Below are 24,618 nucleotides of genomic sequence, written 5' to 3'. Positions count from 1 at the left end.
AAGGTAAGATACCCTTTATTGAACATACTCTGAAAATCCAAAACATGCTCAAAGCAAAGTCATAAGCAGCAATCTGGTTTCCTTCCATAAATCCCTGATGGGTGGAGCTCTGGAACCAGGAGCTGCCCATGAGGCAAGGGGCTGCTGCCTTTCACCCCACGCTGCTGGCATTGGAGGCTTTTGCCTACCCTTTGTCCCTTCTGGGTGGCTCAGGATGGCACTGGTGTCACCCATGCCCAAATTACGTCTCTCTCGTGCCATGGTGGAGGATTTCTTTGCTCACACTCAGGCAACAGCACATCACTCAGCTGCAGCACCCTCCCAGTTCCCATGCTCTGCACCAGCAGCTGTGGTCCCTCTGAGTGAGCAGCAGGTGCCCGCACGCAGCCACCCTGTTCCGCAGCCACCCCATGAGCCTGCTTGGCCATTCCTGCAGCCCTGGGGGAACACAGCTTGGAGCAGCTAGAAAACCTTCCTGGTTGCCTCCCAGAACTCTCCTGAGCAAGGACCTGCCTGTTCTGCCCTGACCTGGTGGAAGCCAGAAGCACAGCCACAGCCATATGCCATGGTGTCTGCCAGGCCTGGAGAGCTCTCATTGTCCCCTTCAGAGCCACAAGGAAGGTTGGACTTTGGTAGATGAACCACCCTGGAACATCAGCTCAGTATTCCCTGCCCCTGCTGGAGGCTGGGGGAGCACCTGGCCTCCTGAGGCCCTCCTGGTTTTCTCAGCTTGACATGACAGTGAACCCCCAAAGCTCTCCCTGTGCCTGGTGCTCCTCAGGGCTGGGACCCCCAAAGCAGGGGCTTACTCCCATGTGGCAGTGTGCCCCTCAGTGGGGCACAAGGCTTGTGGCCACCACTCTGGCTCTCTCTGCTGTCAGGGGATGTCAGTTCACAGATGTCACCCCACATCAAGCACCCATGTTCCCATGGAGAAATCTGGGAGCACTGAGCCGATGGGAGACATGGTAGGGTGGAGGGAGCCATGGGGTGGCCAACACTGACTCCCTCCTCCAACAGGACTCCCACCAGGGCCACCTAGCAAGCAGCTACCATGGCCCTGGCTGTGACCAGGTGGAAGAAACATTCCCTGGCCCAAAAAAGGGCTTTATGCCCCTTTAGGAGCCATGGCCATTGGGGACCTGCTCCTGGCACACACCCCACAGCCACTGTGAGACATTGCTTTCATGGCATGAACTTCTCTTCCTAACATAGCTCTGAAATGTGGTTTTCTCCTGCAAAGAGGAGGTGGCTTTGCTATCACATCTGTGTCAAGGTTATGTCCCTGGGCTCATGCTGGAGAAAACCAAGTAGGGGGAAAAAGGAGGGCTCAGCCCCCACCTCCCTGGGCTGTCCCAAACAGCTACAGAACTTGTTAGGTTAGGACGCTGCTCTGATGCTCCTCAAAGTGGCTTCTGACTGTCCCTGATGGTCTCTCAAGCAGAGTCCAGTCTCTGCCAACAGCCCCAAGGTGTGTGGCTGCATCCCTACCCCCCTGGTGTCCCTGTGTGCCTGTCTCCTGCAGCAAAACCTGCTTACACTGTCAGCCCAGTGCTGGCCAGAGAAATGGGGATGGAGGGGTGGGGATGGAGGGGCTGTGGGCAGCTCCCACACCCTCATCCACCCCCTGCTACAAAGTGCGACGGAGAGGGCAGGGAGGGTGGGACGGGAGGTGACACTTTTGGCACTTGGTCCAGAGAGAGGGCACAGCCCCAAGCCCCAGGCTCGCAGTGGGGCGGAAGACAGCGAGGTTCAATCAGTGATACCCCAGGGACTGGCGGTTTGGGCAGGGGGAGCAAGTCCCCTGCCCACCCCTGCAACCCCATTCCATCCCCTCGAGAAAAGCAACCTCATGGCCTTTCCCAGGGGCCCACTTGCTACCCAGGTGAAGAGCAGAGTGGGGAGGGAATGGGGGGCTATGGGGACACCACCACCAGCAGTGCAGTAATGAGGACACCCCACGGCACGGCAGGGCCATGGGCTAGCAGACCTGGGAAGGCCCAGCACCTATGGAGGCCGCTGGCTTATGCACCAAGGATGCCAATGCCAACACTCAACCCACACCCCTGGCCACCCCCCTCCCATCACTTGCCTCTGGCTATGACCCAGGGTCCCCCTTTGTGGGGCAACCTCATCCTATCTGCTTTGCATGCTGGCGGAAAGGAGCCCAGGAGTGTAAGGGCAGGGGGCCAGAGGAGACCCCAGCCCATCCCTGTGAAGGCTGGAGGATAGGAAGGTGATGATGGGGGGCCTGCAAAGTGACATGGCTTTTGTCCTCCCCCTCTGCACAGGGGGCTGGGGAGGAGGTTACCGTCTTGTCTTTTGAAAATCAGTCCTGTTGCAGCCGAGGGGAGGGGGTGGAGATGCCCACAGTGCCCAGAGACCAGGGTCCCTCCAGGTGGGCAAGGGGGTGTGTACCCCCACCGAGGCTGAGCCCTCACATGGGCAGGGTGGCCGCTGCCCGCTCCAGGACTCAGGTGCTGGGGGGGTGCCGGGGTCAGGGTGCCTGCTGCAGCAGCACGTTGTTGTTGGCTGCCTCTGAGCCTGGGGGGAGAAAATAGGAGGTTAGGGGCTCCCAAAGACCACTGGTGTGCTTGGTTCATCTTTCCACGGGGGTATGCAGTTCAGTCTCCCCACATAATGCCCACCTGCCCAGCCCCACTCGGGGTTTTGGCTGCAGCGAGGGCTGTCAGTACCTGCACTTACCTCTGTGGGGCTGGGGAGCCCCTCAAGAGCCCCAGTCCTTGGGAGTGCCAAGGGGCACCGGGAGCACCGTGCACCAGGGCCGGGTCTCAGTAACTCAGAGGGAAGGGGCTGGCCTCTGCCCCCCATGCCCACCGAGAAGGCACATGCAGATGCCCTGTGTGGGCTGCAGGGATGTCACCCTGGCCAGGACGGCAAGGGGACCACCAGCAGGGCTGGGGCGGGGGGCACCGACCTCCCCCGGGTGACGTGGCGCGAGGCGGGCGCGGGCTCTGGGGGTCTCATACCTATTCCTCAATGTTAATGGGGCAGGAGTCCGGCCTGGCGGCTGCGTGGCAGGAGAGACCAGAAGGCACATGGTGAAGGCAAGAGCAGAGCTGGCACTGGCAGTGGGAGGCATGCACCCGAGTGAGCAAACAGGGGTGGCCGTGGAGGGCTGGGGGGACTCGCCCCCTGCCGATGGGGCCGGGGCGAGGCCGGGGAGCTGCCGGTGGGCTCGGTGAGAGGAGACTGTCATGCGAGGTGCCCCCCAGGGTTTTCAGGGGGGGGCATGCTTGTGGCCGGGGGAAAAATGGGTCCCTGCACGTCTCCAGTTCAGGCAGCGCCCTCCAGCCGGGGCAGGGTGATGGGCAGAGCTCAGGACGTGCCTGCCCGTGGCTTGTGTCCCACCACCCAAACCATCAGAGGCTATGTGGTGCCCCTAGGAAGTGGATGCACCCCTACAGCCGGGCAGCTGCTCCCACCGGTGATGCTAAGCCCCATGTCCAGGCGGGGGGACAGCTCTGAGTGTGGGAGGGTGGGGGGCCATACCAAGGGCACCCCAAGGCCAAGGGCAAAGTACTGAGGCGTCCTCAGAAAGGGAGCAACAAAGCCCTGCTGCCTGCTGATTTACAGGAGCTGACAGCTGCCATTCCAACTGGCTTTGCACGGAGAGCTCAGGCTGGAGAGCAAGGCACGTTTGGTCTGCAGGTCCCCGAGGGAACAGACAATCATCATACACCCCCTTACACATTCCCCCTTCCCCCAAAACCCCACCAAGAGCTCAGTATTGCAGAAGTCACTGCAGTGCCCTGGTGCAGAGACCCAGCACAGCTCAGCACACCTTTGGAGGCTGCCAAAGAGTGGGGCTGGAGGCAGCAGGACACGGTCCAGCCCCGCAGCAGGGACCTGGCCCCGTGTCCACCTGCCTTGTCTCCCCTTGGGCTGCAGGATGGGGCTGCCCACCACTGTTAGCCACCATCGGAGCTGCCCTGCACAGAGCAGCTCCCGGAGAGCACCGTGGTGAAACCCAACCAGCTCGCCCAGCCCACTAGGGTATCACTTACAGCTCCCGTCAGCCACCGGCTGAAACCAGCCAAAGCCCTCGGGGGATTTCAGCTTTTCTGCCACCTCTGACCCTCCCCCACCGTGCTGCCAGCCTTTTTGCAGGTGCCACCCCCCACCCCTCCCGTTTTCTCTTTCCAACGTTACTCTCTTCTTGGCAAACACTGTGGCTGCACCCTGAGGATGCTCTGAGCCCCAGGGTCAGTCCCTGCAACCCGCTGCACACCCTGGGATCCCCTTGAGGACAAGGGTCTGTGGGTTTTATTTAAACATGTGTCCTGAAATCCCTGGGGTGTGAATTCTCAACTCCTCCCAAAGCCCCTTCCCACCAGACTGAATTCTGCACAGATGTCACACCAGCACTGGGGAGGAGAAAACCCTTTCTGCTCTGAGGAACCACATCCTGCACCTTCATCCACTGCAGAGAGGGCAGCACTCAAGCCCTGGGGCTGTTCACAGCAAAACCTCCCCACGAGAGAAATCAAGGGAGGAGGAACAGTTAATATAATGTAACATAATATAATCTAATCTCTGGCTTGCAAGACAACAGCAGCTGGCCCCAAAGAAAAAGTTCAGCCTGTTCTTGCTGGCCCTATGGATGTGATGACATCCAGCCCTGCAAGAAACTCTGCCAAAAGAGGACTTTTTCAGTGCATACAAACCAGCCCTGCCGCTGCCATCCAGCGCCACCAGTGCCAAATGGTCTCCATTGCAAAGTGGCCCAGTCCTGACAGCAGGTGGCTGATGGGGGAGCAGATGGGGCCAGGGAAGGAGGGACCTGCCCTGAGCTCAATGAACAAAACCAACACTGCAAAACACGGAGTGCAACCAAGAAATGACCACCCAGACATTACAGCCCCCTGGGCAGGGCTACCTTCCACCAGCCCAGGCTGCTCAAGGCCTTGTCCAACCTGGCCTTGAACACTTCCAGGGATGGGGCATCCCTAGCCTCCCTGGGCAACCTGTTCCAGTGTCTCACCACCCTCACTGGAAAGAATTTCTTCCTAATCTGCTCTCTTGCAGCTCAAAGCCATTGCCCCTCGTCCTGTCACTGCAAGCCCTCGTAGAGTCGTCCCTCCCCAGCCTTCTCGTAGGCTTCCTTTGGGTACTGGAATTATTCATCCCTGGAGTTACTTCCTCTGGCCCCTCTGTCAGCCCCAAAGCACCACTCTGCACCTCCTTGTCCCCACACAAGCAGCAGCCCTCCACTTCTCCCAGCAGTGCCAGGGCCGGATGCCCCTTTCATGCCCAGGGCTCCAAGCAGTGCAGCCGCAGGACGCAGGGACAGACGTGGTGGCCAAAGGATGCAGAGCACATCCTTGGCTGGGCTTGGCCCAGGAGCCAGATTCTGCACCCCAGCCCAGGCAGGGGACAAGGCCGTGGCACTCTTCACAGCAGAGCAAGGAAGTGACCCCATGCTGGGGGCATTTGGGCTGCAAAGCTCCCCCTTCCTCATCCTCCTCCCGGTACAACCAAGGGGGACACAGTCAGGGATGGCTTTGGCCAGTGTCACAGCCAGGGGATGCTTTGCCAGGACTTCCAGCAAAGGCATGAATGCTGCTAGACACCCCCCAGCCTCCTCCTCAGCCCCCCCAGGGTGGTGGGGCTCTGCCAGCTGCTGCTGGAGGGTGATGGAGGGGACATGGGGCATTTGTGGCAGGTGCCTGTTCCTCCCCAAGAGCCTCAGATGAGTTTCTCCAGTGCAGAAACTGCCAGGAACAGGTGATGCAGCAGGAGGCAAAGCTTTCCTGGAGGGGAAGAGGGGGAAGAAAGGATTTCTCCTACCTCTGGTGGGTTTCACCCACACTCTCCCCTCCAGCACCTGCTGCAGGTCTGGGACCTGCCACAAATTTAGCTGAAGGGACAAGGCAGGGGCAGAGTTGCTTTCAGCTTATCCACAAATGTATTGATGGAGACCTAGACACTCATCTAGCTCATAAAGAGCTTTGTCTTGGCTTTTTGCTGCCTGTTTCCCCCCCCCCCAGGCTGATGAAAGGGAGCCTGCAGCACTGGGCAAAGTCCCCAGCCCACTGCCTCCCTTGCCTGCACAGGGACCAGGGGCCACCAATACATTTGTCACCTTTGGGCAACTCTGGGCAAGGAGGAGGGACGAAAGCACAGGTTGAGAAAACCGTGTTGGCACAGAGTGAACATGAACTTTCACAGGGAGAAAAGAGCCTGGGGGGGAGGAAGAGGTGAAAAAAGGGATGGAGGAAGGGGAAAAAGGGATGGGAGGAACAGAAGTGGAAGGAGGGTGGGACAGAAAGCATGAAGAAATGGGAAAGAGGGATGGACTCTGGGACCCTGCAGAAGGGCAGCTGGACCTGACACACCCCAGCTCCTTGGTCTTGGAGGAAGAGGAGGGGGAGGCAGGCAGCCCCAGCCATAAGGCTGGACTGGCTGGAGCTCACATCCCAATCCAACATACTGCTGTGCCCACCACAAGTCCAGACCAGGCTACGGTCATGCCACACAACAGCCTACAGAGGGAGGGCTGACACCCCAAAGGTGCCAGCAGCCCCCCTGGCCAAGGGACAAACATCCCAGCAAAGCAAGGGACATGCCAGCAGAGACAGGTCACCCTGAGCTACGAGTGACATGCCTGGTGCCCAGCCCCACAGCAGGACGTGTGGTGGGGTGCAGTGAGGGCAGCCTGGTGGTGGGGGGGCTGGGGAGGATGATGATGGGAGCGGAAGGATGGATGCAGGGGGCTGGGGTGATGCAGGGAAGGGTGGCACTGTCCCCGCCCACCCCAAGTTCATGTTCAGCAGACGGCCACTCACCAGGTAAGCAGGCCTCAGAGCACAGCTTATTGTCCAGCGCCCTCACGTGTGCGATGCCCAAGTCATTGTTATTGTCACACCTCAGACCGAGGAGGGCGCCTGTCCTCGGGCCTGGAAGGGAGTTAAGGCAGTTAACGCCGAGGCACCGGGGCTTTGCCTTCTCACTGCTGGCCTGGGGCATTGCTGTGGCTCTGCTCCTCTCTCCCTCCCCCCCCGGCTCCTTCAACAACACCACAAACACCAAACCAAACCAAACCCCCCAAAACCACAGAGATAAAAGCGATGCATCGAGGTGGGGGCGGGTGGAGAGTGGACAATAACGCCTGGGCACAGCCTCCAAGCTGCCCCTGTCCTTGCAAAACAGCAACAATGCAGCGGTGGGCACCGGCACACGTCAACCTGCTCCGCTGCCGCCTGGCCTGGGGCGCAGCCGAGCCTTCCCCCCCGGCACGGCAGAGCTGGCCCCGCTTGGCAGAGCCGGGGCTGGGGTGGGCACCTGCCACCGCCCCACCGCAGCCCCTCCGGAGCGGACAGTGCCTGCCCCAGAGATGTGGGGATGCCAGGAGGAGGCAGCGACTGGATGTGTGGGGGCAAAAGAAGCTGTAGCCAAGCTTTGCAAGGCGGGGATGGAGGCTTTTGGGGCTTGAGAGAGGGAACTCTGCTTCTTAGCATCACCTGTAGGAGAGATCAGCCCCAGGCTGCTCCCTGCGTCCGTCAGACACAGGTGGCTAAACCACAGGAGGGATGCTCCCAGCAGCCCCCCCTGAGAACAGGCACAGGGCTGTGTCCTAAAGAGAAAGGCTGTCCTGCCCCCAGAGTTGTTGGGGTGCCCATGGATGTCCACCACAGCCCCCAGCTGATCCCCAGCTGTCATCCATCAGAAAGAGCCTCCCCACAGGGCACAGATCACGATTTGGGGATGAGTGTTCCTGCTTTCCAGCTTGGCTGAGTGTCCAGATTGGATGGGAGAACAATTTTGACATATTTTTTTGCTAAGCAGAGCCTTGCAAATGTGGGAGTGGCACACTGGGGGCCTCCTGTCACCCAAAAGAAACCCAAAGGGGCTGGTGGCTGACAGCCAAGGAGAGACCTGGTCACCCCTGTGCCTTCTGAGCACCAGAGAGGAGGGGGAGAGCAGCCCTCAATGTGCATATGCTGGCTCGGGAAAGCACATTGAAGAGGGCCCACAACAGTTGAGGGAAGTATCCCAAAGGGAAGAGTTTGGCAGCCCCTTCACATGGGAACCAGCCCAGACAGGAGTGCCTAAGGGAGAGACTTTCACAGACTCAAGGAGAGACCTTCATGGTGAGAGGGAAGCCAGAGAAGAGCCTCTTTCATACTCGACCCATTGGAAACACCATCAGGACCTGCACACCAGCCACTGCTGGCTCTGCTCCCCACTCACTGGGGTCCCCGTGGCTGGTGTCCCCCCACCCACTGCTGTTCAACCCTCCCATGGATGACCCCACTGTGACAGATGCTTTCCTAACCCCAGTGACCACAGAGTCACCCAGAGCTCTCCCTGAGAGCAGCTGGCAGGCAGGGGAGCTGGGGACAGCACAGCATCTGTCACTGGCTCAGCTGCCCACCAGTGACACCAAACTGAGAGCGAGGGGACAGCGACAGCCTGGGGCCTTTTACCGTCTTCCTGCGTGGGAGAGGCGTCCTCATCCTCCAGCACGTCGTTGCCCTGTGGCACAGGTGAGAGGCAGCCAGGGTTAGCACCCCAGCACCGTGCCAGGAGCTGCTCCCACATCCCTTTAGGACAATGTCCGTAGCCCCAGGGGGTGTCCATGGACCAGGAAGTGGATCCTGGATAGGGCACATCCTCACCACCCCATCGGTCCCCAGGGCAGCCCCACAGGGACATGGATGCCTGGGCAGCCTCTTCCCAGCCCAGCCATGGGGGAATGTGGTGCTGGTTCCCTCCAGGCACCTGGAGCTGGTCACAAGAGGGGTGCCCCTGCCAGGCTGGGGGGCAGCAGGTGTGGCAGCCCTGTGGGGTGGGGATGGGTACCTCTGCGTCGCGCTCCTCCGCCGAGATGCTGACAAAGTTCAGGTCTGGGGACTCCACAGGTGTCGACTGCAGGGAGGTGGGAAAGAGGGAAGGGAAATCAAACCAACACAGAGCGGTGCCAGCGGGTTTGGAGCAGCAGCCACAGTCCAGGGGCCACCATCACCAACACCCCCAGTCCCTACCTCTCCATCAGAGGCTGTAGCACTGGCAGCCACAGGTGAAGGGAGCATGTCCCCTTCCTCCTCCTCCTCTGTGCCAGGAGCCACGTAGGAGCCAGACATGGAGGAGACGGTGTCAGTGCTGAGCTGGGAGTGCTGGCTCTGGGAGGAGGCCATGGACATGACGGACTGAGCCAGGCTGCTGCTGACGGGCTCTGGGGGAGAGCAGGGGCTGAGCAGGGCTGCTGGACCCCCCCCAGCCCACCGGGGCCAGTCGCCCTCCCCCAGCACCAGCTGATGGACAGAGGAGCTAAGGAGCAGGGGCAGGGCACAGAGCAAGGACCAGCCACATGCCATGGAGGTGTGCTGGGGGGAAAGCTGCCAGCAGACTCCATCTCTGGGTCGGTGGGGTGATGAGGCAGAGGCCAGTTGTTGCCCCCATGCTCTCATCACCAGGTCTGTGGGGTGATGAAACAGGGCTGCTTGGTGCCCTCATGCTGCCATCTCTGGGTGTATGGGGTGAGGAAGCAGAGGCAGCCAGTGCCTTCACACACACACACCCCCCCCCCTCCAGGTCTCTGGGTGACAAAGCAGAAGTGACACCCGGAGTCTTCATGCAGCATCCATGGCAGAGCAGGAAGGGGCCATGCCAAGCCACTCACCACCCCCTCTGCCACAAGACAAAGACAAGAGCTAGCCCTGCTCTCCTGCCTTGCCAAGGCCAGCAAGCCCCACCATGTTCTACCTTCTGGGGATGAGATGGTGGAGGAGAGAGGAGTCCCAGTGCACGAGGACTGGTCGATGGCTCCCGAGGACGACAGGGTGAGGTTTTCACTCTCTGGTGTCGCACCACATTCCTGGAAGGAGAGCCAAGGGGAGGGATGCATGGGATGAATCCACCTCCCCTGGGTGTCCTTATGGATGGAGGAAGAGCCAAGGAGGGGCAAACACCAGCCAGACCCTCTGGTCCCATGCCTCCCTGCGACGTTGTGCCCCCTCAGCTCCTCAGCAGCACGTTTCAGAGTGCTCACCTCCTCACACCGCCCAGGGGATCTCCTCCTGGAGACCCTCAGCTCCGACTCAGTGCAGGACTTCTCGTCCTCCTCTTCGGGCAGGATGGAGGAGTTCTGTGAGACAGACCTGCCCAGAGGGTGCAAAGCAGAGAGTTTCAACCCTGCCCACAGGCTCCAGCCCTCCATGAACCCCCGTGCCCATCCCAGGACTCACTTGGAGAGGCTCTTCTTCAGCTTGAGCCCCGGAGGACCACAGTCGGGGAGACGCTCGAGGGGTGAGAGGGCCCTCAGGGGGGGCAGGGGACCCTCGCTGCCGTAGGAGGGTAGGGTCCCTGCTCCCGGGGGAGGATCCCCCAGCGCTCGCAGGGGCAGGGCAGCCGGGGAGGGCGTCAGCGGCCCGTTGAGGGCCTCCAGCAGCGACACCACCTCATAACCTGGGGGGATGTTCTCCGAGGACTGGGGAGAAACAGGGTGAGACAGGTCACTCCCAGACCGTTTCCTTGTCCCCCATTCCCACCTCTGCTCCCAAGGGGACCGGGACGCCCCGGGAAGAAGTCGAACCCCAGAGAACAAACTACCTGTGCAAAGGAAAGCCCCAAATCCACCATCTCTCCACCCAGCTGAAAGCCCTCTTGTTTGCAGAGCCAAACTTGCATTTCTTTAGCAAGGTGAATTGGCATCAACTAAATCCCCCCCGGCCCCGGCCCCGGCCCGGGCAGCTCCTCCCCCCGCCCCACACCTCCCTGGCCCAACCCACCGAATGCTCCTCGGAGTCGGAGGTCTGCGAGGCGATGATGGGGTTGAAGCTGGTGGGTGAGAGGGGTCCCAGCTTCTTCCTCATGGCTCGGATTTGAAGCAAGGCTCGGAAAGCTGCGGTAGCAGGGGTGGGGAAGGGAGGGAGGAAAGAAAGGGGTGAAAACTGGGCGCCAAATGGAGACGTGAACCCATAAAACACCACCCTGCTCCCTTGCACCTGGGGCTGGAGGCACCCAAACACCCGAGGAGATGCCAGCCCTTGCCTAGAGATTTCAGTCACTCCCTTAGCAATGCCAGCTCTCTCCCAGAGATGCCAGTCACCCCTTTAGAGATGCCACCCACCCTCCTAGAGGTGCCAGCCCCCTCCTGGAGATGCCATCCACCCTCGCAGCGGTGCCAGCCCCCTCCCGGAGATGCCATCCACCCTCGCAGGGGTGCCAGCCTCCTCCTGGAGATGCCATCCACCCTCCTTGAGGTGCCAGCCCCCTCCCGGAGATGCCATCCACCCTCCTTGAGGTGCCAGCCCCCTCCCGGCGATGCCATCCACCCTCCTTGAGGTGCCAGCCCCCTCCCGGAGATGCCATCCACCCTCCTTGAGGTGCCAGCCCCCTCCCGGAGATGCCATCCACCCTCGCCGGGGTGCCAGCCCCCTCCCCCCGGGGTGAGGCGGTGCCGGTCCTCACGCAGCCTGCAGATGGGGCAGTTGTTGGCCTGGTAGCGCAGGGTGTCGGCGCAAGTGCTGCAGAGGCAGAGGTGGCGGCAGGGCAGGATCAGGGTGTCGCGCACGTCCGACAGGCACACCACGCACTCCGCGCTGTTGTCGCTCACCTCGTCCTCGGCCACCTGACCCCGGGGCACACGGGGGAGCTGCTCAGCCTCGGAGGACCCCAGCCCCCCACGTGGCGCGAGGGTGAGTGCCCTAAAATCCCAGCTGGGCGCCCCGCGGGGTCCTGCCTGTGCCCCTGGGCTGCCTGCGCCCCTGGGCTGCCTGCTCTTGAAATACTTCCCCCCAGGACCTTATCCCTAGGAGAGGGTGGCACCAGGCACCCTCCGGAGGGATGCATCCATCACCCAGCTCTTACTGGGGGTCAGGAGGCAGGGGCCAGGCTCTGCCCAGTTGCAGCCTGTGATAGCACAAGGGGCAGTGGATATAAACCCCAGCACAGGAGGTTCCACCTCAACATGAGGAGAAACTTCTTCTCTGTGAGGGTCACAGAGCACTGGAACAGGCTGCCCAGAGAGGTTGTGGAGTCTCCTTCTCTGGAGACTTTCCAGACCCATCTGGATGTGTTCCTGTGTGACCTGTGCTGGATTCTATGGTCCTGCTCTGGCAGGGGGGTTGGACTCCATCTCCTGAGGTCCCTTTCAACCTCTAATATCCTGTGAGCCTGTGATATACAGAGCTGAGGGAGGCATGTCCCATGCTTCCAGCCTCTGACCCCCTCCCAAGCCAGCAAGATCCATCCCAGGGGACCACAAAGGATTGTTGCAGAGGGAAAGGCTCAATTATTCATCTTTCTGTCTCTGGCAGCTTTGATGCCAAAGCAAAGTCCCCTCCAAATCCATGCATGCCCCTGGCAGCTCTCTGTCGTGCTGCAGACTCTTGTCTTGGACATTTTTTAGTGGCCAGGCCTGTGCTGGGTAGGGGAAGGGGCAAGGGGCTGAGGGAAGGCCTGGGAGATGGAAGCAGATACCTTGGAGTCCTGCGTGTTGTACTTGTTCTCGATGCCATAGATCTCCTGTAGAAGGTAGCTCACACCATCCACCTGCAGCCCCATGGGGAAGGGGTGAGGAGCAGAGACATCCCCCCTCAGTTGTTGTGGCTCCCAGCCCACTCCTTGCCCCAGTGTCCACAGTGCCTCCTTGCATCGATGCACTCAAAACTGCCCTCAAGAAGCTCCCCAGGAGGCAGAGGCAGGACAGGGGCACAGAGGTTTGCTGCTGCTGACCAACAGCCTCTCACCACCCTCCCCTGGCATGTGCAGGGCAGCAGCTGCCACTGCCTCAGGGACACCCAGACACTCACCACTTGCTTCTGCTTGAGGGGCTTCACACAGAAGGTGCCATCACTGTGCTGGAGGGAGAAGAGCACACAGGTGGGCTCCATGGCTGAGCAGCCCAGGGTCTGCCATGCTTGAGCCACCCACCCTGGAGCTGTCACCACTGCCACCTCACTCCCACAGCCCCTATGTCAGCAATTTTGGCTGATCCCCAACACCCCAGAACCAGGCAGGTGCGGGATGTGCACACAACATAAGGCTGGAGACTTGCTGGAGCAAGGAAGGTGGTGGTGAGACCAAACACCTCAAAAGCAGGTGCTGAAAAGTAGGGGATAGTCCCAGAATTTCAGGAGCAGCCCCAAAATAACTCCAGCCCAGCAGCACCATCCTGAGCCCCATGGGGTTGCTGCAGGCTCTTGCACCCCGTGGGTGAGGGGGCAGGAGGGGGAAGGACAGCCCCAGGCTGGCACTTACCTTCTCAAAGGTGGCCAGCAGCACGTGGCAGTGCCCGATGTGCTCTGCAAGACACAAAAGGATGGGCAGGGCTCAGGGGATGGGCAGCAGGAAGCAGCAGACGGCTCTGCCTGGTTGGTGCCAAGAACTAGGCCAGCCCAACCCAGCGAGGAACCCCCTCCTCACCCTCTCCTTCATCCACCACAGCTTGCACCACCATGGGGTACACCTCCCGGTCCATGTCAAAGCCCAGCTGGAGAGAGACAGGAGGAGAGGCTTGGTGAGACAGAGCAACTGTGCAGGCTTCATCCCACATCCCTAACTGTTCCCAGCTCCAGGGCTGATGCCTGGGACCCACCTCCTCCTCGCTCCATTCGGAGGGGTCGACGGTGTGGGAGGGCACACAGAACTGCTGGCACACCCCCCGCTTGTAGTGCACTGTCTCCGACTGCAGGCTGTTGTCCCTGGGAAAGTAGCTGTCCCGTGGAGAGAGGACAGAGTCAGGGTGTCCCCATGCTCCTCCTGGACCCCCTGCCTCATGGCTTGGGAGAGAAGAGGTCACTCCTCCCCTCTCCTCCTGGATGGCTCTTGGGGCTAAAGCAAGAAGTCCTTTAAAGGGCAATAATAACCCCGGGGCAGCCAAGGTGGGACACGAGGTGACAGGGACAACCTCACAGGCAACCTGGTAGGGACCAGGAGGGGCAATGGTTTCTTCTGGTCTCTGCTCTGACCTGGAGGCAATTAAGAGGGAGCAGGATAGGATGGGGAAAGGCAGTGGTGGGGACTGGTAGGGTCTTGGTGGTGGTGCTTTGGGGAGGAAGCCTCCTCCATCCTCAGTTCCACCAGCAGCTGCCTCGTGCCCTGAGGAGAGGCTTCGGGGAAGAGAATTTCCATGTCCAGCAGCGGAGGCCCCACACCCTGGCCAGTGGGACAGACCAGGCTTGGAGGGACACAGGGCAGGCAGGGGCTCCTCACCTTGCCACCCCATTGTGGAACTCCTCGGTGGCTTGGTAGTAGATGGTTATGGCCACGCGGGCGTCCGTGTCGAAGGTGAACTCCACGTTGTAGTGCACCTTGGCTTTGCTGACCTCTTCCCCCGGGGTCTTCACCTCCTCTGAGCACCTGGTGAGCATGGAAGGTCTGGGAGATCAGCAGCCCTCAGGGACAGCTTGAGGCGTCCCAAGACCATCCCCCAGCAGAGGCAGCTCCCGCAGTGCGAGGTTCCTCTCGGCACCCATGGCCCCCGAAAGGGCTGTCCCCACCTCCAGGGGACACTGAGGCATGGCAGGAGCGCCTGGCAGGCTCAAGGTCATGTCTGCAGCCTGGCAAGTGCTGCAGGCAGATTTCAGCCTAAGCCCAAATATCCCAGCCCAGCCACCATCCCCAGCCTCCCTCCAGCAAAGCCTTTGGAAGGTGGGGGAGGAAGAAAAATCCAAAGCACTTCAAAGGCAGCTCTAAGCTCCTTAAATGCCGCAGTGGAGCCGGCGCAGGCGGTGCCAGCACGCCGGCAGGGGCACATCTGGACAGCAGCGGCTCGGCCCCTCTCTCTCCACCCACGCCAAGGCAACAGGATCCCTGTGCTCAGCATCCCCTGGGAGCAACCGGCCCGACCCTTCCCTCGCTCTGGCTCACAGCCATGGGGGGCCTGGCCCCATCTTCTGCCCCCAGGACTCACTTGACGAGGCGCAGGGTGTCCTTGCGGATGTTGATTAAGCTCCTGAGGGTCTTCACAGGTTCCTGAGGAGGTGGAGCAGCGTAAGGGAACTAGGACGAGAGAGACACCAGTGAAGGCAGACGCATGCAGGGGGGTTATGGTGGCCACAGACTTTGTCCCCAGAGCCCCAGTGACCTGCGCTCAACCTGACACCCTATATAATGCAGGGAGCTGGGCCCTGGGCCCTGTCTCCAGATGGGTGCTGAGCATCCACAGCTCACAAGAGCCAAAGGGCTTGGGAGAAGGAAGAGGTTGCCTGGGTCCCTTTGTCCCCCCTGTTCCTAGGGGAGGAACTGGGGGGAATTAGGGATGGAGAGGCACTTGCTGCACCTTGCTACTGAGGGGACAAGATTGAACTGCAGATGGCCCTGGGGGATGCCCTGTGGGGAGCCAGGTGCCCATTTCTCATGTCCCTGGCACCCTCAGGTGGAAAGTCACCACCACCTTCCTTGCCCCCCAGAGCCATCACCACCTTCCTTGCCCCCCAAAGCCATCACCACCTTCCTTGCCCCTAAAACCATTGTAACTTCCCCCTGTGCTCAAAGCCTCCAACACCTCCCCTGTGCCCAAAGCCTCGGTCAGCCAGCACGGCTGGGGGATTCTGAAGATGAATCCACCTTGGAATTGCTTCCCAGTCCCTCTTCCCCGGGAGCAGAAAAGGGCAGCTGAGTCATTAATCTGCTGTTAATAAGCTGTTTAACCAGCAGCACTAAGCTGGCACCTGCAGAATCATCCCTTGCAGCTGGAAAGAAAGCAAGCCAGAAAAGACCTCCGGGCTGGAGCTGAGCCGTGTCACGGCACACCCCATGCTATGTCACGACATGCCACACTGCGCCACATCCTCTGCCGTCCAAATTAACGGAGCAATCCAGCCTGGCTCACTTGCGCCTTGCCCGGCCGAGCCATACCCAAACCAGGCTGTGCTGAGCAGCAGAGCTCACCCCAGCGGGACCCCAGCAACACCCAGGGCTGGGTGGGATGGCAGAGGAGGAAAGGGACACCTGGGGGCCCTGGGGGCAGCCCCGGGGGCCGTTGGGGCTGAGCTGGGGGGAAGCACCGCAGGCAAATGTCTTGCTGCAGAAACAGCTTTGCCGTCTCGGTTGGGCTCTTTTCACACCCACGGCTGGGCCCTTTGCAGGGGAGGGGTTTTGGGGTTTGTTGGGTTTTCTTTTTGAATGAAACTTTGCAAGCCGGATTTGCACATCAGAAAGGAGCTGTTCGAAGGACTTTGGGCAGCCCCTCAGTTTAAATCGAGTTGAAAATCGACAGAAAACAAACAAACAAACAAAGCAACCCTTCCCTGCCACCATTAGCCATGCATCTGCAGTGACATTTAGTCCAGGCTGGCTGCTGCTGCTAAAGTGAAATAAAACCTGTGAATACAAAAAAACCCCACCCCCACCCCCCAAAAAAACCCCAAACTCACCCCAAAAAAACCCCCAAACCTCAAAAAGTCTTTCTTGTGGTTTTTTTTCCCTCCCCTACAAGCAGACCCAGGCAGGTTTGCAAGGGCAGGGAATCCAGGTGGCACAACCCAACAGCCCTTGGCTTCCCCGGAACACCTCACGTTCTCCAGGTGCCCCAAGCAGCTTCTTGGCTCCTTGGCCCCTGCAGAGCTGTTCCAGCACGGTGGCCAACTACTTAAACCTGCACCACCCTTCCCAGCCCCTTGGGAGCCAGTCCCAAGCTGGAAATTCCAGATTATCCCGTATCCGTGGAGGGGAGAGTCTGCACAGCCTCTGGGTGCTTTGCATGTAGCTCAGCCCAGGCACTTGGCTCAGAAAGGACTTGGGACACAGTCTTCCAAGAGCTCCTGGCCCTCAGCACCCTGAGAACCCAAAATAAATCCTCCACCAAGCATCACTGCCCATTCCCAACCTTCCCAGCCCAGCCAGAGCTCTCCCCACGTGCCAAAAACGTCAAACCATTGCAGCCAAGCAGCATCAGGACAGGTCTTGGAGGTAGCATCAGGGATGCCCAAGTGGTGCCTTGGCACCAGCTTGGGCCATGAACAACAGGAGTCCTCCCTGACCCCTCCCTGAGCCCCCCAAAACTGGCCTGACCCAACCCCACACCAGCTCCTGCTCCCCAGGGAGCTGGGGCCTTGCTCACAGCTCTGCAGCCCAGAGCCCAGCAGTGCAGTTTGGTTTGCCATGCTGCACTCCGCAGTTCCCAAGCTGTTCCTTCCCTTCCCTGCTGCTTCTGCTGCCAGAGCTCTGATGGGAACTGCTTGCTGGGCAGTTTAGAAGCTTTTACTGGAATCAGGAGGTCTTGTGAGCTCTCACTGCTGGAGGCAGAACCCCAGCGATGGCTTTTCACTTTCTGGGGGAGCACAGAAGATGCAGGGAAAGGCACTGGCTTTGCCCACCCAAGGTTCACAAGCTCTGGGGCTGCTCCTGGCCCTTAGCTCTGCTAGGATCCCCACTCTGGCACAGCCCAGGATGGCTGGGCAGGGCTAGCCAGGTGCAGGCCAGGGCAGTTCCCTGCTGAAGGACCAGACTGTGCTGCCAAAATGCTGCTGGAGCCAATTCAAGCAGGAAACACAAACTGGGAGGGCAGCAGCCTCACCAGCCCAACACCAAGCAGGTGGCATTGGAGAGCTGAGCTGTTAGCACCAAGCAAGTCCATCTCAGCTCAGTGGAATAAACTGGCCCAGTTTCAACTGAAAAACTTTGGTGCCTTACTTCCTGGCCCCCATCTGGGTTGCACACAGCCCTCACCAACTCCCCTCTTTTTTCCAACACTTTGGGGAGTAATTTTGCCTGCTGCTGTCCAAGCTACTCTGCCCCATACCAGCACTGCTCCCAGCATGGTCTCCATCCCATTCCATCTGGGCTTGGAGATAGCTCCTCACTGGGCTGGGAGATGGCAAGAGGCAAAGCAGCTCTCAGAGAAGGAGCAAGGGAGGAGCACTTGGGCTAGCTCAGCCCATCACCCCAGACCATCTCCATCACCACCTGATGTTTTTAGCTGGTGGGTTTGTGAGCAGCCTTTGCAGGGCAGGAGGTAAGTGCAGGTCTGATGGCCAGCAGCACCCAAATCAGCCCTCACACAGTCACCCAGCTCCTTCCCAACCACCTCTTACAGCCCAAGTTTGGCTGTGAGGTGAGAGATGCAGCAACAACACAGTCTCAGGCTGCACCAGGGGAAGTTTAGGCTCGAGGTGAGGAGAAAGTTCTTCACTGAGAGAGTCATTCACCATTGGAATGTGCTGCCCAGGGAGGTGGTGGAGTCACCATCCCTGGAGGTGTTCAAGAGGGGACTGGATGTGGCACTTGGTGCCATGGTTTAGTCATGAGGTCTGTGGTGATAGGTTGGACTTGATGCTCTTTGAGGTCTCTTCCAACCTTGGTGATACTGTAACACTGAGACCCAGGCTGGTCCCCAGTGGGGGACAGGTTGCAGCAAGCAGTCAACTCTAACATAAGACAGCAGAGAAACTACTCAGACTATCATAGGTGTGCTTGGCTTGCTCTGGCCTTGGGGGGTGACAGCCAGCAGCCTTATACCACAACCCTTTTATACCCCATGACACACAGAATGGTTTTGGTTGAAAGAAGAGACCTTTGGGATCATTGAGTCCAACCACTGACCTACCTCCACCATGGCCATTAAACCATGGCCCAGTGGGCAGTGTCTACACATGCTTTGAACCCCTCCAGGGATGGTGACTCCACCACCTCCCTGGGCAGCCTGCTCCAGTGCCTGACCACTCTTTCAACACAGATTTTTCTCCTAACATCCAACCCAAACCTCCCCTGGCACAACTTGAGGCCATTTCCTCTCATCCTGTCACTTGTCACCAGGGAGATGAGACCAACCCCCACCTCACTCCAGCCTCCCTTCAGGGAGCTGTAGCAACACAAAGCCTCTGCTCAGCCTCCGCTTTGGGAAGGGGCATGCCTGGGACTCAGATCCATCCCTGAGCCCCACGTCCCCTGCAGCCCCGCTCCCCCCAGTGCCCACCACCACGGGCCGGTTCCCCAGGAAGTTGAGGTCGCTGTTCTCGCCGAAGAGGTAACCCTCAGGGTGTGTGGAGTCGAACTTCTCACCGCCCATGATGAAGTGGTTGGCAAAGTAGCTCCCTGGAAAGAAAACAGAGACTGCCTGAGCTGGGGGAGGGGGAGGGCAGGCTGCGAGCGGGTGGTGGAGCGGCACGGAGCCACCGGATCGATGGCTTAGAGGTGGCTTTGTCCCCAGGGTCACCTTGCTGGGAGCCTTTCAGGTTGAGCTCACACCCTGCCAGCCCCCAAGCAAGCAGAGACAAAGGAGGAGCTGGCCAAGAACTGACCCTTCCTGGCTGCCTTCTGTCTGCCTGCCTTGTCCCCTCCGTTTCACGCCCACAGCCCTGGTCCTGCCCGGCCACCACCATGGCCTGGGCAGAGACAGCTGGCACGGGGAGAGGCTGCTGCAGGTGTCCAGCCCCATGGCTGCTGCTCCACCCAGTGGGATTTAACAGGAGCAGACTCACACCTCGGGGCTCCAGCTGCATCGCCTTTTGCCTGCTCCCTATTTCCTGCCTGAAAAATCCCTGCGAGCTGCAGCCCAGCCTGAGCCACCCAAGGTCACCCTGACCTTCAGCCATCTCCACGCTGGCAGGGGGTGGCCAAATCCTCTGTGAGCAGGAAGGGGAGATGGCTCCCAGGGTGGCAGAGCAGGAGAGCAGTGCTGATCGTTTATGGTGCATGAACACCAGAGAATTCCCAGCTGGCTCCTGCACCCCCCAGGACGCTGCTGGGAAGGGGCAGCATGGACCAGGCACACAGCCCTCAGGACAGGCAGGGCTGCTCCTGCCCAAAGTCCTGTGCCATGGACCCTGTGTGCCACTCACAGCACTGTGTCCACAGACAGACACCTGCCCAGACGTGCTGCAGCTGCTCCTGGGAAGGTAGGCAAGGCACAACTGAACTGAGTCCTGACAGTTCTCAGCCTGCAGCCTTCCCTAGGAAGGGCAGAAGGGAAGATGTGGGGAGGCTGCAAACACTTTGGAAGAGCAGCAACCCATCCAGAAATTGCTCCATGTTTCCCTGATGAGCACCAGGCAATCACCAGTGTCCCTTCTTCCCTTGCCGGGAACATTGGCAGGTCCCACCTCCAAGTCCAGGAGCAGCCCCCCGGTCAGGCTCCTCCCAACTACAAGATTTTCCTCCCAGCCCAGACAGGAGCTGAATGGTGCCTGCTCCTTGTCTGTGAGATCTGGGGGCAAGAAGATCAGGACTTCTGGAGGTGGGAAAGTGAAGGGGAAGGAGAGGCAAATGCCAGGGGTGGCCTGGGGTGAACAGAAGCACCAGGAGTCAGGAGAGGCTCCAGATGGACGGTGGACACTGCACCCTGTGTCCTGTTGGCAACAGTGACTGGGTCCAGCGTGTTAAAACCCTAAAGCCACCAGCACAGAGTCATCCACAACCCTTTGGGGACAGCCTGAAACCAAACCCTTGGGATCTGCAGATAAAAGCAGCTCAAGCCTGAGCCGCAGCTCTGCTTGCGGAGACTCAAGTCAGAGCTCGCAGTTACCTCCCTGCAGCTGCAGCGACCGTCCGGGGCCCGATCAGCCCTTAACGCTGCATTTAAAGCCCAAAGCTCAGAGCGGGGAGGGGAGGGGAGGAGCAGGGAGCTAAGAGCCGGGCAGGAGGGCTGAGCAGGGCTGCAGAGCCCCGGGGCTGGCCCTGCCGCGCAGGGATGCCCGGATGCTGCGTGCCCGTTAGCAAACGTCGACCATCAATTATTGATGCCTGCTGCTTTCTGGTCCCATTTTCCATGTACATAATTTATAGGCAGCTCCCCAGCGAAGGACGTGGCCACGTTAGGGGGAAAAAAAACCCAGCCCAAAGTGCCTTCAGAGCTGCCTGCAGCAGCACAGCTCAGGAAGAATGGGGCCACCCAGAGCTTTTCCTGCCTGGCACCAACTTGGGGCAAGAAGCAGGTAAAAAGTGGTCTTTAAACCTGCAGAAATGCTGCCCCCAGCACATGGGAAAAAAAGATAGAGCACAGGCTCTGTGCAGTGGCTCCAGTTGCAGTTTGGTGGCTGCTGTGGGTTTCATAGGATGGGTAGAGCAGGCTAGGACCACGCTGCTGTCAGCCTGTCTCCCTGCTGAAGGTTGGGAGCACCCTTGGGTGCTGCAGGCTCCCAAGGCAACCTGTGCACAGCCCAGGGGCTTCAGCTTCCCCTTTGCAACAGGCAGCACTGTATCTGTTCACCCTCCCGGAGAAGGGCCTCCCTTCCCATTAAAGAAGGGCCTTGAGTTGTGCTGGGCTCTGCCAGGGAAGCACCAGCATGGCAAAGCCCAGGGCACTGGCAGGAGTGTGCCAGACCAACTGAGTGCTGTTGACCCCATGGGCATAGCTGGGTGACAGAGGAGGAAAGCACCTTTCCAGCCACAGCCACCTTATTGTAGGCTAACCTAACACCTACTGCCAGGGAAGGAGTTCCCAGCAAGGATGGTCACATCCCTGAGGGAAAGCTGGGATTAATGAGATCTTAAACTTCAGAGGCCTGGCAAGAGAGTGGGAAGGCTGAGCAGAGCTGCTGCTGCAGAGGAGGAACAACCCAAAACTGCCTGAGGATGCTGGCAAACTGTGTCCTGCACATGGGACATATCCAGCACCAGCCAGTGCTCATGATGCTGTCAGCTCCTTTTCTCCATGAGTGCCAGGGATGCCACCTTGCACAAATATCCTGAGATGGGCAATGACCCTAGGGGCACAAATCCTAGTGTGTGCTGTGGCCATGCACATGGCTCTGGCACATGTTCTGCATCATCTCCTAAGACATCACTGTCTGGCTGGGGCCTGGCTCAGCTCTGGCAATGCAGTCTCTGGCTTTCAAGTGTCAGAGCCTGGATGTTTTGGCAGCATCAGAGCCCTGCTCTCTAAAGCAGATCATTCTCAGCCCATCCACATGCTCCCAGAGAGGGACACCATGGGTTTTGTACAGCCTGAGGTCATCCCACCGGGTGGCCATGGCATGGTGCTGGCACAGGGACACCCCATGGCAGTGGGTGCTGGCACATGGTGCTGCAATGGGTGTGGCACTGTCTGGGACAAGCCTCAGCTGGTTGCAAGGCACTGGGTGCCTCTGCCCTGGGGGTGTCCTGCCTGGTGAGCTGGCACTCTGCAGCTTATTTAATTCTGTGCTCTACAGCAGACAGCCAGAGCCAGCCAGAGGCTAAGCCAAGCCCCAGTCATGATGGTGCTGCTGCGTCAGCCTTCGCCTGCTGCCACCCCAGCAGCCCCCTGGCCTGCTCTCTGTGCCACAGCAGTGCCATCACTGTGGGGTTGTGCCCCCAGGACTGCAGCTGTCACCATCTGGTTAAACCCTTTGCTCCTGTTTCCAAACAGGGCTCCGCTCCTAGTCGCCCCTGCTGTGTGCTCCAGGGGAGCTGGGTACCAGATTCAGCCGGGGACAGGGGCTGGAAGTTGGGGGCTTGCTCCGACAGCCATCCCACTAGCCAGGCAGTGGGGTCCAAAACCAGCCCCCACTTGCTCTCCTTCCCATTGCCTTTGCCAGCATGAGATCAGAGCCACTGAAGTAAATCCCAGCCTGTGCTTCAAAGCCTGGTTTAACTAATCCCATTCACACCCTGCCTGGAGCGGGTGGGACCCCAGGGAGGGAAGGGGAGATGTTCCTTCAGAACATCTGAAGGGGCTGTCCTACCCCCACAGGCTGCAATGGCCATCCCGAGTGAGCCTGCAGCCAAACAGCCAGAGCCACATCTGCAGAGAGAGGGAAATGCCCCAAGGTCCCACAAGAGCCTCCCAGAGCCACGTTTCCAAAGCCAGAGGCTGTTTCCGGGAGGCATTGAAGGAGAGAGAAGTGCTGCTGCCACGGAGGAATCAGCTCTGCTGCCCAGCACGTCATTCCTCCTCTGCTGGCAGCACTGAAGGCAAATCCCCTCTTGGATTAAAAGTAAACCAGCCATAATCTCCCACACTCACCAGCCTGCCCTCATCCCAGTACAGATGGCTGTGTCACCTGGGTACCTCCTGCCCCTCTCCCTAAGGGCAGCACCAGCACCGTCCCCTCCAGCTCTGCCCAGGCCATGCTGGTGGGACCAGCCCAGCCGAGTGCACCCAACCCCCCCCTCAAATTCTCCCTGAAAGCTGGAGTAAAGCATCAGCCTGGAGTCCCCTGCCAGCTGAGTTTGGAATTGCTCAGCTGGGTGCACTTGCTTCTGCAGAGCAGGGCACAGGACTGGCACCTCTTTGTGCCCAGCTATTTCAAAGGCCCCTAAACAAGAAGCGATTGCAAGACAAAAATCCCTCGCTGCACAGCACTGCAGCCCCTGCAGAGCACAAACCCATGGACGAGGCAGTCCAGCTTCAGCTGGCATCAAGGTGACAAAGGCCTTGAAACCCTGTGAAAGGGGGGAGCAGGGGGGAGCCCTGCAGGAGGACAGGCTGCCAAGGACCAGTCACCCCCACCCTGCAGTGCCCCAGGTTGCCACCACCACAGAGGTGCCACGGACTTTAGGTTAAAATCAACAGAATAAAGCCAAGCACAGCTCCTCGGGGCAAGAGCAGGGTTTGTGCTGGCTGTAATTCTTCCTAAGGAGGTCTTTATTTGTAATTAGCAAGTAATTTGTCACAGCACTAACGATCCAGGCGTTTACTTTATCCTATTAGCTACCAAAATAGTTGCCTATTAATAATATTCAGTGCTGCAAGGATCCTGTGGCAATACCCCACGGTGCTCCTGGGGCATCACCCCACAGGGGTATTGCTGCAGCTCTCACCCGCTGCCCACCCGAGGGCTGGGCTCCATCCCCTCTCCCCACCGTGACCACCATATGCCCCCCCCTCCCCCGTCACCACCCCCCCATCCCGGCCCTTTGCAGGGCAGAGCGAGGCGTGGAGGGGAGGGACGGATTTTCCAAGGTCATGCACAAGGTTTGAGTCAGGGCCGGGAAAGGAAACACATCGCCACCGACCTTTGAGCAGGGCGAGGAGCTCGGGAAGGGGGAGAAGTCTCCCTGCGGCAGAAGCTGGGGTGCTGCTGTGGGGCAGGGCCCTGGGAAGGAGGGATCCCCTCCAATCCCTCCCACCCCAGCCTCCCTCATCCTCCCGGGAATTTAAACTCGGGCTTTTCCCAAGCAGACAGCACCGGAGCGACCAGCTGCAGGCTTCCCAGCCTGCCGCTCCCGGCAGGGGTACAAAGAATTGTCATACAAATAATGTTAACAATAAAGTCACATCAACGCGGCCAAGTTTGGGTGCCGGGTTTGGTTGGCAAAGGGGCACCCGGAGAGAGGGCACCGGGAGAAAGGGCAGCCGCAGAGGGGGTACCCAGGGGTGACCCCAGCCCTGCCGCACCACACAGACCCAGGGTGCTATATTTTTAGGATGTTCCCCCCCGCCGCTCCCCGGCTGTGTGCGGTCAAGGTTTGCTTTGGGGTGCGCAGGGACGCTCCCGATTGGAGCAAGGTCGTTCCTGGTCCCCGTCTCCCCCACCCAGCATCCCGGCATGCGGGAACTCCTTCCCGGAGGGCTCACCGGATTTCGGGGGATATCTGTAGACGGAATTCGCGGGGACATCCACTTCCTCCACCCCTGCGTTTTGCCGGCTGGTCAGAGCCCCCATGGCCGGGCCGGGGCTCAGCGGGCGGGATGCGGTGGGGTGTCCCCGCGCCCGGCACCGGGACCAGCTCCGGGACCGGGGCTGGCGGCGGCCCCCGCCCGCAGCATCCTCCGGTCTGCGCCGC

The 24,618-nt window shown here is 59.9% G+C and overlaps 2 protein-coding genes across 3 annotated transcripts; both read right to left on the bottom strand.

Moving 5' to 3' along the window:
• Window positions 1–24,618, bottom strand: RNF157 (ring finger protein 157). 2 transcript variants are annotated; one of them, XM_068151470.1, is made up of 20 exons: window positions 24,410–24,618; window positions 18,887–19,005; window positions 14,882–14,970; window positions 14,182–14,328; window positions 13,565–13,682; window positions 13,393–13,459; window positions 13,228–13,271; window positions 12,780–12,827; window positions 12,448–12,519; window positions 11,437–11,596; window positions 10,755–10,867; window positions 10,212–10,453; window positions 10,016–10,124; window positions 9,730–9,841; window positions 9,009–9,199; window positions 8,827–8,892; window positions 8,451–8,499; window positions 6,810–6,920; window positions 2,991–3,031; window positions 1–2,544 (listed from the first exon to the last, which is right to left on the bottom strand). In XM_068151470.1, exons 1-19 carry the CDS (start codon window positions 24,495–24,497, stop codon window positions 2,991–2,993), a joined length of 1,986 nt encoding a protein of 661 aa, XP_068007571.1. In that variant the 5' UTR covers window positions 24,498–24,618; the 3' UTR covers window positions 1–2,544. The 2 variants fall into 2 exon arrangements, with proteins under 2 accessions (XP_068007571.1, XP_068007570.1); XM_068151469.1 differs by lacking the exon at window positions 2,991–3,031.
• LOC137447782 (uncharacterized) lies at window positions 4,164–6,788 on the bottom strand. The gene is given in 4 exon segments (XM_068151679.1): window positions 4,164–5,971; window positions 5,973–6,137; window positions 6,140–6,422; window positions 6,778–6,788. Coding segments are annotated over 4 exon segments (1,290 nt in total). The 3' UTR covers window positions 4,164–5,140.

Source organism: Melanerpes formicivorus, unplaced genomic scaffold (assembly GCF_026170545.1).
Source record: "Melanerpes formicivorus ecotype bairdi unplaced genomic scaffold, bMelFor1.0.p_v2 SCAF_21, whole genome shotgun sequence".
NCBI classification, from domain to species: domain Eukaryota; kingdom Metazoa; phylum Chordata; class Aves; order Piciformes; family Picidae; genus Melanerpes; species Melanerpes formicivorus.
This window is presented reverse-complemented; position numbering and strand designations above follow the sequence as displayed.